Source organism: Staurois parvus, unplaced genomic scaffold, assembly GCF_062004578.1.
Source record: "Staurois parvus isolate SC_StPar_1 unplaced genomic scaffold, SC_StPar_1.0 ptg000198l, whole genome shotgun sequence".
Lineage (NCBI taxonomy): Eukaryota > Metazoa > Chordata > Amphibia > Anura > Ranidae > Staurois > Staurois parvus.
Window position 1 is genome coordinate 7048046 of NW_028317994.1, and position 14742 is coordinate 7062787.

The window sequence follows — 14742 nt, forward strand, 5'->3', positions numbered from 1 at the left end:
GTAGTACCGCAAATCAGAAAACAGAACTGGAAAGGGTAATGAGCAAATAAAGCAGTTACCATGTGCATACATAGAAAAAATGTTTTTAAACCATGATAACATTATTTACAGAAACCTGATGACTTTTATATGCGCATGTAGAAAAAAAAAAGATATGACTATAATATTTTTTTAGAGAGCTAATTGCATTGTAAACAGCCCTGACGTTGTTAATGTTCAGGTATAAAGTAGGACATATATGTTTAAGCTCATGGCAATCTTTGTCTGAGAATAATGAGAAACTGTTGTAGCAATGTAACTTTTTGTATTCTATATTTCCCCGTCAAAGCTTATCCGGTTACAACTTTCCTGCAAAGAGACTTGTTTAATGGTTTCATATATTACAAGCATCATGGAGAGGAAGTCTTTGAAGATTCTTTTGAATTTATTCTGTGTGACAGCCATTCACCCCCTAACCTCTCTGGTCCTCAGGTATGTAAGGGGTGCTTATTAACTGCTCCATCAAGTGTTCAGCAAATGCTGTTAACTGATAAATAGCTGTCCTCTCTCAACGCTGTTAGTTCTACTGAAAAGCTAACATCTTGTGAAACTATTATTATTCTTCAAGCTGGTCTTGCCTGGAATATTCCCTAACAGTGATTTTAACAAGCCTCAATAGGAATTTACTATCAGGGGTTCTTCGCTTTGTAATTGAAACCATTGTACTTGAGAAAGGATTTAGAATATTAGACCGTTTCCTAGTAATGGTAGAAGTCAGGCCTACTCAAACGCACAACAACTTAAGGTATTTCCTTCAAATATATAGATTTTTGGATTAGACGGTGATTTTCTGTAAAACTGTCTCATTTTGTTTTACATTTTTTATGTAGATTTACTAAAAACAAATAAGCTGTTTACTTTGCATAGGAAGTTGCACTTTGCAATTAAGTTTTCCACAGAGCTTAGTTATTGTAGTAAAATTTCACTTTGCAAAAAATACCCAATCATGTGCAAAAAAAAAAAACACAGCATTTTTTCTTGCACATGATTGGATGGAGGTCATCACAATCACTAAGCTTTGGAGATTATTCCCTTGCAAAGTGAACAATATACAGTGTATGCCCTAAGTAAATGAACTACTTTGTCCTGTTGCCTTCTGCAGCATAAGGGTTGATTTACTAAAGATAGCAAGACTGTTCATTTTGCAAGGGAAGTTGCACTTTATAAGGGATTTTTCCACAGAGTTTAGTAAATGAAGGTAAGCTTGGCTGACTTCCTTCATCCTAACATATGCAAGTAAAAATGCTGTTTTTTTTCCTTGCAGGTGATTGGGTATGTTTGACAAAGTGAAATTTCACCACATTTGCTATGCTCTGGGGAAAGTTCCCTTGCAAATTGAACAGACTATTTGCTTTAATCCACCCCACAGTCTCAAATTGGGCTAGCATCTCAGAAGGGGCCATTGGCAATTGTTCACAATATGAGCGTTCTACGTGTTAGAACTCAGAAGGTGTGCTCAAAACATGGTGCAGATTGGAACTCTGCAAGGTAGAGGCCACAGGCGCCATCTTGCCCATTTTCTCAAAGGCCTTTTGTAGCTTAGTCAGGTTTTCCTTCCATTGTGGCCCATTGGATAGGTTTCCTTAACTTCCATTTCCACTGATACAACAGGAAGTAAGTGGAATTCTTTTGATAATTAGGTGGAATCCTCTCTTGACAGTTGTCACTGAAACAGGGGTATCGATTGGATGATTTTCCTTCTATTTTTGTTTCAGTGGGAACTATAACATTTTGGATTTCCCTTCAGTTACAGTCCAGTGACAATGGTAATCAGGAGGAACAGAGAATTAATCTTCCCAGTGAGGACAACATTTTAAAAACCTAGCAGGGGGTCTAACCCTTCCACGTTCTATTAAATAAATGCTGTGACATGCTAACGCACCTCCACTGACACTCAATAAAGATGAGAATTGCATATACAGCATGGCAAGCCATCAAACAAATGTCTTAGTAAAATAATGGCTTGCTCAGATGGTATTTCAACCCAAAACCATTTTTTTTTGTAAATAAGCTATTTGTCAACCATGAAAAATACCTTGACAGACATATAGTGATCATAATAAGTGATATGGTAAGAAAAATGAAAATCAGTTGGTTACTTTTTCTGATTGTAGGCTGTGATTATACATATAATACCAGTGGATGACCAGATTCCCAAGGAAGTTCCTGGAACAGTTCGCCATTTGCTTGTTAAAGAAACAGAAATTGCTTACATTACAAAGAAACAACTACATTTCGAAGACACTGAGTCTCCAGAAAGAGAACTTATTTACACCGTGACTAGTCCACCGTACTGTTCATCACCCTACAGGTAACAACTGTACTTTCCTAAACTCCAATTTTCTCATAAATTTCACCACTGTAGCGAACAAGCGTGAAATCATTTTGTTATAAGCCTCCAGACTTATTTACCTGATTTATGGAGAAATATATTTCACTTATCTTGTTATACGGAACAACTTGCAATGCCTACGAAAAAAAACCCAACATTAAAGGGGAACTATCATGTACTGCTAGTACATATTTTCAGTGATATTTGATATTGTTCCACAATTTTTCAAATAGAGTTCAATAGACAGCTAATGCTTTATGAATGTCAGAATGTCAAATCAAGATGGGTTTCCTAACCATTTGCATCTTCTGCAGTTAGCAGATTTTGCTGTGTAGTAGCAACACCCACTGGCTTTAGAGGGGATCTATTATACCTGAGAAGTCTGTTATGAGATTTGATAGTTTGTGACCCTTGTTTCATTGTATACTGCTGTCAGGGAAGATAACACACTCATCTATGTGAAGTTACTTCTCTAGATTTAACACATGATTTGAGTCAACGAACGGAAGTTTCTATCAGAAATATCTCATGGAGGTATTATTTTCCTGGCAGACTCAAATGGCTTATGATACACTAATCTCTCAGCACTTAGTGAATACATCTGTTCATACTCATTGCATGTCCTAAAGTCCATGGGGATTAAAAAATGATTCATATAGTGCCACTGATAAGAAAAATTGAGCTGTAGAGCCTAAACACTTTAGCACTACCACGAAGGAAGCAAGTACATGTGAAAAAGTCAATACACCCCATTGTTGACTTTTTACACCATAATTAAACTGGCAAATATTAGGTCTTTAAAAGTGCTTATAGATAAGGTAATATGCTTGAACAAATGACACATAAAATTGAAGCTATATTTATTGTCATAATCAAAATGCAGGTTTGTCTCATGAAAACAGTATGTATACTCTTACATTTACCAGCTCTTCAAATCCATGAAAATAGAATCTGGTGTTCTTGATTAGGTGCCTATGATTAGAACCTCTTTATAAAGTATACAGGTTTAACTTGTTTTATTTAAAACTGAAACATCTAAAGTTTGACTATTGACTCAGGTGGTGTCATTAAGATCAAATAAGTTCTCTAGGGCTCTTAGAGCATTGTGGAAGCCTTCAAATTTAGCAAGAAATTGTTAAAAATAAAAAAAGTTTATGAAAGCAAACATTCCAGTGTATGGAAAACAATCTGTAAGCGGAGAAGACTTTAAACAATTGCTAGTTTATCCAGTCCAATGACTGACCCAATAAATTCAGTCTTAGCGTTGGCTATTTGATGCTAAAAGAAGTCTCCAAGAACCCCAAAATTTAATCACAGGATCTCCAAGAAACCCTTGCAACAATTGATTTAAAGTTCATGTTTCCAACCTGTATATGTAATGTGCCAGGAAAAAGACTTTGCTCTCCCAAAATAACATTGGAGTAAGAGTTCAGTTTGTCATTGAACATATAGGCAAAGACCAGAATTTCTGGAATAATATGCTGTAGATAGATGAATCAACTATACTGTTGCACAATAACAATAGTGCAAACTGAATATATATTTTTTGAAGAACCCTATACCAGCTGTAAAGCATGGTGGTGCAAATGTTATGGTTTGGGGTTGCTTTGCTGCTTCAGGGTCTAGGCAACTTGAATTTGTAAGTCAAATAAAAATTCTGCATCATCAAGTTGTGGTTAAGGTTAATGTGAGGCCATCTATCCAAAAGTTGAAGTTAAATGCAAAAAGGATAGTTCAGCTGATAATGGTCTGAAGTACACAAGCAAATCCACCAAGGAATGTCTCCAAATGATAAAATGGACTATGGTTAAGAAATGTTTATAGACTGGTCTAGTCAATGCCTGGATTTGAATCCCGTTAAAATGTGTGGGCGGTATGACACTGCAGTTCATGCAATTAAATCCACAAACTTTTTGCAACTAAAGAAATTTGTCATGGGGAAATGGGCAAAAAGTTCTGAGACATTGATAGAGACTGTTGGGCAGTTAAGCAAAATACCTACAAGAAGTCATTCCTGCTAAAGTGGGCAATACCAGCCAAGGTTGTACTTACTTTTTCCACATTACACCATTACTTCTATTTATAATTTTATTGAATAAATGCTTGAAAGAGTGAATTTCCCTTGTGTTTTTATTCAAGTATATCATATTTATTTGTAAGCACTTTTTAAATGAAGATCTAATGTTTGCCTCTTCATATATGTTAAATAACTTGAACGTTTCCTTGGGGTCTACGTACTTTTTCACATGAATCTATGTGAACTGTATATGTAACAATGAAACATAGCTTCTACCATGGACAAGTATAGTAATAAGCTACACAAAGATACAATAAACTCAATAACACACAGTTTTTTTGTTTATACCAAGCTGATCATAATCACATACTGTATACCTAAAACTGTGTAAAAAACCTACTGTCTCAAAGTCTCTAAGTGGTTGTAAAGGCTGAAAACTTTCTGTGTTCTGCTCCCCCCCACAGCCCTCCTAATACTCACCTAAGCCCCCTCTCAATCCAGTGATGTTCATGGGATCTGCAGCTGTTCCGGAACTCACTTTCCTCATTGGCTGAGACAGCAGTGGGAGCCATTGGCTAAGAGAGCAGTGGGAGCCATTGGCTCCCACTGCTGTCAAGCACAGCCAGTGAGCCAATGAGGAGAAAGCAGGGGCAGGGCCGAGCCAGAGCTCTATGTGTCTTATGAAAGCATAGAGCAGGGCATGGGATCGAGCACACACCAGTGGCCCATAGCAAGCAGCTTGCTATTGGATGCACTGGTCAAGGGGAAAGAGCCAGGAGCACCGGTGGGAGACCCGAGATGAAGAGGATCAGGGATGCTCTCTGCAAAACCATTACACATAGCAGGTAAGTATGACTTCTTTGTTATCTTTTTTTAAGTCAGTGATTTAATGCCACTTTAAGGTGCTATTTCATATAAATAAAAGAACTGGTACTCTAGTCAAAACTTTGTTTTAGTTTTGGATAGGGCTGTTGGATGAAGTTGGGATTTCCCCTCAATCCCATAGAAACAAATTAGGTTTCAGCTTTAACCACATAAAATCTTTGGGAGCACTCTATAACTTTATGTAGGCACTAAGGGCATACTTTGTATGCCACAACTGTGCTTTGCCAGCTTTGCTGGGTGTAGCTTCAGTGACTTGGCTGTTGAGATTCTGTCTGTGTGTAAAGAAATTCCAAAGCTAAGTTCACCTTTGTGATAAAATGCACTTTGTAGTTAAGGGGCCCCTATACTTGTAAAAACACTGTGTAGCTTCACAATTTGGAGTTTAATTTAAGTGCCACACTTGTAGGACCATCAGGGCTTATCTACAGCCTGGCAAAAATACACTAATTGGAGAGATCTATGCTGTCCTGCCTGTGATCTGAGATGTTCTGTATGTTGGCCGTCCTCCTAGGATCACTAGAACATGTGTTCTCCCTCTTTCAAGATTTGCACATGTGCAGTGTTCCCCCTGTCACCACAGAAGCTGAGCTCAGCGCTGCTGTGAGAGGGCGGAGAGAGAGCACTTTATAAACTAATATTCAAACTGTAAAATGAAAACCACTTTACTAGCTGAACAGCCTTTTCTTTGTTAAATAAACCCACTGTATATTTTTATTACAAGTGTTTTTGTAACCATATATTAACCATACGTAACTGTAATTACTTAACTGTAATTAACACCTTAATGGTTTTCCTTTTTTATGTAACTAGTGTTTTTGTTTCACTGTTATTGAAAAGAGAACACATTATAGAATAAAAATTTTATCTATGGCAAAAGAGGAATATTTTTTAAAGCAGTGAATGTGATAATGCAACAAACATTAATTTCAGTTGAATTAATTAAGCAATCACTGTAATTTAAAAAGCATGCACCAGGAACACTGACCTACAGTAAATGTTTAGTTAATGTCACATTTGTGTACTGTATATACTGCTTTGTATATAAACTATTTTTAAATATATGTCTGAAAAAAATTTAAACAATTAGAGGAGCATCTGACCTCTATAAATTGAGGTCCATCCCATCTGTTGAGCGAGCCTTTCTGAAGGTGGACAACACAGTTGGGGCATATTTCATGTGGAGTTCAGAACATATGCATGCTGTAGATAATTTACCTTTTTAAACATATTGGAATAATTCCTATGGACATATTTGAGTTTTAGCACTAGTTGTGTATTTAGTTATATTATTATTATTATTATCATCATCACAAAGGCTTTACACGGTAGGAGGGTTTACAAAATTGTTGATTTATTGGATAGCACATTTGTGTATGATATATTATATCATATATTTGGTTTGCTGATACCAAATCTTTTCTGCTCCAATTTCTATACACAGTGGTCTAGATGCTGGAAAAATTATTCTAGTGGAAACAATTCCCATGTTTGTAAAGGATCACACTGCTACCATGGCATTAACATTTACCCAGGTAAGAACTGATGTTGTACAACACTAGGCTACATCAGCGTGGACTATCATATCAGCAATAAACCAATATTTTTTAATGTTTGTAATGCCTTTATTTTTTTATCCTTTTATAGGATTATAGGGTACAATTGAATTATACAAGTTGAAAAAAACATTTATAACTCACATCTTGCTTAGTATCATTCATTGGTATCATGCTTTTTTCATCACCTTTATATTTTTTTCAGTAAATACATTTTTAAGATTTTACTTATATCAAGAAAAAAATCACCCCTTTTTTTCAAGCTTGAGGTCCATCTCCAACCTATCCTCCTGTGTGATATCTGCTGTCACTAATGATACACATTGAGACACAGTTTAAGCACCAACTGTGTTCCTTGTCATTACTAATGTTCCCATTTATAAAAGCCAGTCTTTATCTCCCATATCTCAAGTACCCTAAAGAAATACCGTATTTATTCGAGTATAACGCGCACACGTGTATAATGCGCACCCCTAATTTTCGATTAAAAATCGGTATAAAATTTTGTTTCACTTTTTGAAGAACCAAAAATATGAAGAACACTGAATTGTGCAAAACAGCAATGCTTACCGTAACGTGTGGGCAAGGCGAGGAAAGGAAATGAAGAGGCGACCATATGTTACAGCGGATAAGAATTCTCACCCCCAGTGTATCTCGCCAGTTCGGGCCGCCCACTGTACGCGACGAGGGGACATAGAAAAAAAAAACCGATCCCCTGTTTTTGCCGCCCCTTAAAGGGGCGGGGCCGGCACAGGGGACGTTTTTTTTTCTTCGCCCTCGTGTACAGTGAGCGCCTGCGCCCTCAATGGACCGGCCGCCACTGCGTCACCCCACCAGTGCATCTCGCCAGTTCGGGCCGCCCACTGTACGCGACGAGGGGACGTAGAAAAAAAAAAAACGATCCCCTGTTTTCGCCGCCCCTTAAAGGGGCGGGGCCGGCACAGGGGAAGTTTTCTTTTCTTCGCCCTCGCGTACAGTGAGCGCCTGCGCCCTCAATGGATCGGCCGCCACTGCGTCACCCCACCCCAGCCCTCGTTTATAACGCGCACCCAAACTTTGATTTCTTTTTTTGGTAGAAAATTTTGCGCGTTATACTCGAATAAATACGGTAGAACCTTCACTAGCATAAGTAGAAGAGTAGCTTTGATAATAAAGTTGGCGGTGCCTCCACCCAGGACAGTGCCTCTGTGAACAGAGGGGATTCCCTTCCTGGAAAATTAACCAGTAATATAATCTAAGTAATTGGGAGCAAAGGAACCATTGCGGCCAGCATATAACATTAACCATAAGTATATACACCAGTATGGAAATAATACAAGCTTTATATAAGAATAGATGAATAATAATACATACATTCAATGTACAAACAGGTATTATTAGCAAAGTGCCAAAAAGGAGTCCTGGTGGATTGTGCACATATACCTGAGTATATTTAGTTATTAGAATATGTGAATACTTGGCTAATAGTCTCTGCTTCTGATCTGGGTGAAGTACAAGAGATATACAACTGTGTATAAGATCATGTGGCTCAGTACTATATGTCTACTTCCTGGAAACTCTCCTTTATATAACATCATAGTCCTCCAGTCAGTGTTTCTGACTCAACTAACAGCGGCAGGAAGTACCTGTGTGTAATCAACTAACTCTATGGTAATAATAATAAGCAAAACCTCTTTCCATTACAGACGGTAGAGGGCAGTAGATTCCTAAAGCTACAACATTAGTTCAGAGTTGGGTTATGTGTGTTTGTGTGTTTTTGTTTTCCTTATGTGCTTTCCCTTAAAATTTGCTGCATATAGGGCCGAACACCTTAGAGGTAACAGTTGAAAGTGAACTATTCCTCAACTATTCCTCAATGCATGTTTTTGTGCTCCTGGGAAATTAACTAATGTCAAACAAAGTGTTAGACCTATAGCAGCAGCAACTTATGTTTCTATCCCAGCTGACTTATCTTCCAGTTTACTTAAGGGTAGGAAAATATAGAATCCTTTTTGGTAAGAAAAACAAACCTTCCTCATCATTATCTTTATTTAGGTATTATTTATATTTTAACCCAGTGTGTAGTGCTACCTTTTCCATGGACAACCCCAACCAACTACACACAGAGGTGTCTATTGATGTTATTTATGTGAAGAATTTTGGTGAAGCTTAAATGAGTGTATGATTATATTCATTTAACTTGTATTTGCAGCATGCAGTGAGCCACATGAAAGTTGCATACATGCCACCAATGGAGGATATAGGTCCTGATGCTGTACATGTCCGATTTGTATTATCAGTCAGTAACAATCACGGGACGGTGCATGGTATCTGCTTCAATATCACCATACTTCCAGTAGACAATCAGCCTCCTCTGGTAATTGCTAGAATGTTCCTTTTTTAATATTAACTACTGTTGCTCTTAATCATTATTAAATGTTGTTTTTTATTTGTATTTTATTGCTTCTCCATGGTCAGATGTCTTCAAAGTAAAACATTTTCTAAATATAGATATTATTAGTGGGTTAGATGCAGGGTTTTCTGGATCCATACCATGCAGTCTTACAATTTCATTACACCTAAAAACGTAAAATACATTCAAATTAGTTTTTTTGGGGTTTTTTTGCCACTTAAGCAAAAGTTAAAAAAGAAAGCCACATTTTTTAGAGAGTGCAAGTAAAATATGCTTTAGCCCATGGGGTTGAAACTTATAAGAATTTAGGAATGTCAAAACTGTACAAGATAGTTTCCAATTCATTCTTATGAGTGCTGCACTTATCACTTCTTATACTTTTTCTCTAAATTGCTGAGTAGAATGTTCAATATATACAGCACCTGTATAAGAAAAAACACTGGGTCTGTTGTGTAAATAAAGTGTCAGCAGAGTTGATAGTGTAAAACATTACATAATTCTAGTATTGGTCAAAAAGAGCATGTTGGGGTTGCTGATTGAGCACAAACAAGGGACACCAGCTGTACTTATACATGTGGCAGCTTTGTGTTGAAGGCCACCTCTGTGCTGCCACATTTATGCAAAAGGACGCCATTAAGAAGTTAAATATATAAACATGAAAGCTTAGGCAATCACAAAACAATCTGCTGGAATATTTAAACCTTTTTAGCTTTTCTAAATATACCCTTGATTATTTATTCACTTTGAATATTATAAGTATGTATTTTCTGCTAAAACATAGTAACCAAGAAAATGTATTGTTTAGGTATTTCCATTTGACATGAGTGTGGAGGAAGGCGGCTCTCAACAGTTGACAATGGATTATATTCGTATCATTGACAAGGACACACCACAGGATCATCTTGGCATTATTCTGCAGAAAGCACCTTTACATGGAATGGTTCAGCTGGATGGAAGAGCTGTGAATGAAGGAGAACAATTCAGCTACCAAGACCTGGGCATGCTAAAAGTTAGGTTAGGACTGCTGAAATACCTGTTTCTTTTTTTGTGCAATATTTAAAGATATTTTTTGGCTAAGTATCTCCACGTATTAAGCAATGTAAAACAATTTGCCAGTAGTGTAGCAACATTTGTAGCAGAACTAACAATTTTTAGTGACTCTATGGTTGTGAAGAGTTGCTATGATATAGGGGACATTTAGAAAGACAAATTGTACCTAAGCAATACCCTGAAAATTTACCTTTTTTCAAGAATTCCCCCTGAAATATAGCAGTGCCCTTGGTATGTGAGGGTGCCTAGGCACTCTTGTACAGTATATCTGCAGTGTGAGATTAAGGCACTGCTTCCTCTTACTGCTGGTTTCAGGAGATTTGGTGATGTTAATGTTGTACTGCTCATTGCTCTCCTCGATAGAGGCTCTGGTATGAAGAACTAAAAACCCTTCCTCTACCATAATGGCCACCCTCACACAATAACATAATTCTGGTGTATTTACAGTTGTGCTCAAAAGTTTGCATACCGTGGCAGAAATTGTGAAATTTTGGCATTGATATTGAAAATATGACTGATTATGCCAAAAAATGCTCTTTTATTGATGGACTATAATCAAATGAAGCCATTTATTATCAAACATATTCCATTCAGTACTGGTAAATCACCTATTAAGAAGTGGAAAGTTCGGGGATCTCTTGATACCAAGCCAAGGTCAGGTAGACCAAGAAAGATTGCAGCCACAACTGCCAGAAGAATTGTCCGGCATTCAAAGAAAAACCCACTGGCAACCTCAAAAGAAATGCAGGCTGCTCTGGAAAAAGATGGTGTGGTTGTTTTTAAGGAGTACAATATGGTGATACTTGAACAAAAATGAGCTGCTTGGTCGAGGTGCCAGAAAGAAGCACCAATGCCACAAAAAGCCCAGTTACAATATGCCTGACAACATCTTGACATGCCTAACCAGGCCTTTTTGTGTCATTGACGCAGTAAAGGTTTCTTTCTGGCACCTTGACCATGCAGCTCATTTTTGTTCAAGTGTCATCATATTGTGCACCTTCAAAGCAACCTCGCTGTCTTTTTCCAAAGCAGCCTGTATTTTTCTTGTGGTTACCTATGGGTTTACCTTTGTATCCCGAACAATTCTGCTGGCAGTTGTGGCTGCAATCTTTCTTGGTCTACCTGTACTTGGCTTGTTATCAAGAGGTCCCTGAATTTTCTACTTCTTAGTGGAAGTGATGACTGGCATATTCAAGGCTTTGGACATCTTTTTGTGTCCTTTCCATCTTTATAAAGTTCCATTACCTTGTTACGCAGGATTTTTGACAGTTCTTTTCTGATCCACATGGCTCAGTATCTAGCCTAGTCAGTGCTTCCACATAAGAGCTAACAAACTCATTGATTATTTATACACTGACACTAACTGCAATTTAAAAAGCAATGATTTAAAAAGGAGCCAAACAACTATTTGATAATAAATGGCTTCATATGATCATCATCCTTCAATAAAAGAGCATTTTTCGGCATGATCAGTCATATTTTCAATATCAATGCCAAAATTTCACAATTTCTGCCAGGGTATGCAAACTTTTGAGCACAACTGTATAAGCTTAAAAAAGCTGTGATTCCAGGTAGCTAAATTGATACAGTATGTGCATGTCTGGTGGATGTTACTACTAAAGGGAAGGTGCCATGGATCCCTCATGTCCCTGAGTATTTTAACTATGATTCCTTGGTTTTCTTTTTTTTTAATATAAATAACAATTTTATTAAACATTTTCCAAATAGTACAGTACTCCGTGAGACAGGGTGAAAAAGTAAAGAGTAGTATCATACAGTCAAGTGATATGTAATCCAGCAACTATCGATTTAGCTTCTACGACAGTAGGAAAGGTTATACATGTGCCTTAGAAAAGATGGGTAGCAAGGTTCAATATCAACAACACTGAAAACATTATCATTCATTGGCCGGCACCTGCTGATTGGCTTCTGCTGTATCCAATCACAGCAGAAGCAAAGCTCAGGCCACTCACGCTTGCCCCCTATAGTTTATATACGCAATTTTGCACAGAACGTCCTCCCTGTAGCAGTAAATCTGCTATAGGGTGGACAGAAAGTGGTTAAACTTCACCAAGTGAAGAACCTTAATAAAGAACTTATCCACCCAGAGAATAATTCCTCTGTTCTAGAAGTGTGAGCCAATAAGCAGACAGTGGGTATCTTGTTTGCGTCAAGCTTGAAGACAAGGTTTACATCACAACAAATGTCTCACAAAGTAGGTAGATGATAGAGAAAGAAAAATACAAGAAGAAAGAGGGGGGCAGATCTCCCAGCTCTCCAGACAGCTATTATTAGGGCAAAAGAAACTGGTTCTTACCCAAAAGGTCCTGCTATATTGGATCTTCCTGGGGGTGCCAAAGCTCCCAAAACTCTATAGTGCATGTCCAGGGTATTATTCAACTGTGCAGTAAGTGTGTTCAATTCTAGTGTACAGCTCGGCTACTGATGGTGGGTCTCTGACTTCTTGGTTTTCTATAACTGATTTTAACTGTGGCAAGGCTGCAGAATTTTGGATAAGTACTTTCTTGGACTCTGCTGAAAAAATTACTTCAGCAATCAATGCATTATCCAATATCTGATTTTCACTACTATATAATTTATCTCTCCACCCCTTTAGTCTCCGCCCGTATCACCCACCTACTGAATGACATATTAGACTGGAAGTCCCTCCATTTCCTCAAATTGAACCTTTCCAAAACCGAGCTCCTAATTTTCCCCCCAGCCCGTGCCCCCCCCCCCATCCTCTCCATCACAACCAACAACGCCACCATCAGTCCCACCCCGCAAGCCAAAGTCCTAGGTGTCACTCTAGACTCAAACCTGTCCTTCCAACCCCATGTCCCATCGCTGGCAAACTCATGCAGGCTCCACCTCTGCAACATCTCCAAAATACATTAGTTCCTAACCCCAGACACTATTAAACAACTCGTTCACTCCCTTATTATCTCACGTCTGGACTACTGCAACTCCCTTCTCACCGGCCTACCCCAACACAGGCTATCCCTGCCTCAGTCTATCCTGAACTCAGCAGCCAGACTCATCCACCTTACCAACCGCCCCGCTTCTGCCACCCCCCTCTGTCATTCCCTCCACTGGCCTCCGATTGCCCAACGCATTAAATTCAAACTACTAATATTGACATACAAAGCCATTCATAATGCTGCCCCAAACTACCTCACCGACCTGATACTCAAATACCACCCAACCCGTACTCTTCGCTCCTCACAAGACCTCCTACTTTCTAGCTCCCTGGTCTCCTCCTCCCACGCCCGACTGCAGGACTTCTCCAGGACTTCCCCCAACCTCTGGAACTCACTACCCCAATCCATCAGACTGTCACCTACCCTCCTCACCTTTAGGTGCACCCTGAAAACCCATCTCTTCGGGGAAGCCTACCCCACCCTCACCTAACAGCCCATCTCCTCCACTCCTCCTACCACTCCATCCCACACAGCCAATTCCTCCTGTACCACTATCCCCTCCCTCCTAGATTCTAAGCTTGAAAGAGCAGGGCCCTTAAACTCCTCGTTTATTGTTCTGTTACTGTACTGTCTCATGTTCTGTCCCCCACTATAGTGTACAGCGCTGAGCAAACCTTTTGGTGCTATATAAATACTGTATAATAATAATAATAATAATTGAACAATATACCTTTGATATAATTATTTTTGGTCTGATCATTTCAAAGCAATGCTGATTAAGCAGGATTTTACTCAAGCATAGTAATACGTACAGGAAAGCGTTAGTGTTTTTTTTAAATCCTTATATTTATTTGTATAAAACCCTAATTAAACACCTATTATCGGATGCTTCTGTGCATTAGTCTGTGCAGCAGACGCTACTAGGAGATCCCTACATTAACTCTGCCCTCTGCTAATTTCTTCCACAGACTGTGGATCCACAGGGGAGGGTCTGGGGAGGGGATGTGTACAAATCTGTTGATTCATTCAGCTCTGCGTGTAACCTGGGGTCCTGCTATTCAAATCACTCTTACATAAAAAAGAATAAATATATGCATTCACACTACACATTTCCTTTTTAATATACTGGCAACTAACATGTTTTCCTGTTACCAAAGGTATCAGCATGATGGTTCTGAATCCTTGTGGGATGAAGTTACATTTATTGCTACAGATGGGATCAATTCTGCTGACTTTCTCCTAAAAATACAGGTCCGTTACTTTAAATATGAAAGTAATCAATCATAAGTAAATCCATAGGCATAAAATAATGCCTTTGTATAAAACAATTATTTCCGGGCATTAGCGATACATTTCTTGCTGGGTTCATAAAGTATGTTGAATTAGGGTTTGATATGATCAAAGGAAAATTACACTAGGCACTATTTTTATCTTAAATGTCAAAGCATTTTGCCAGAGCAGTTAAAAAAAAAGATATTGGTATCCTTTCCATAAAAATGTATGATGTCCTTAGCCTCTGTCTCCCAGGTATTTGTTTACAAATTTGAACCTTA

The 14742-nt window shown here is 38.3% G+C and overlaps 1 protein-coding gene and 1 long non-coding RNA gene across 4 annotated transcripts in view; one reads left to right on the top strand and one right to left on the bottom strand.

Moving 5' to 3' along the window:
• Positions 1 to 14742, top strand: part of FREM1 (FRAS1 related extracellular matrix 1) — a 151329-nt gene that overhangs the window by 40248 nt on the left and 96339 nt on the right. Inside the window, exons 9-14 of the mRNA XM_089678089.1 lie at positions 329 to 471; positions 2154 to 2350; positions 6715 to 6805; positions 9018 to 9182; positions 10024 to 10232; positions 14347 to 14440. Coding sequence (XP_089534215.1) covers positions 329 to 471; positions 2154 to 2350; positions 6715 to 6805; positions 9018 to 9182; positions 10024 to 10232; positions 14347 to 14440 — 899 coding nt within the window. The remainder of the gene's footprint in view (positions 1 to 328; positions 472 to 2153; positions 2351 to 6714; positions 6806 to 9017; positions 9183 to 10023; positions 10233 to 14346; positions 14441 to 14742) is intronic.
• LOC149461570 (uncharacterized) overlaps positions 8131 to 14742 on the bottom strand; it is a 522205-nt gene continuing 515593 nt past the window's right edge. For all 3 annotated transcript variants that reach the window (XR_016312818.1, XR_016312819.1, XR_016312820.1), the window contains one exon: positions 8131 to 9384. This is a non-coding gene — a long non-coding RNA (uncharacterized LOC149461570). The remainder of the gene's footprint in view (positions 9385 to 14742) is intronic.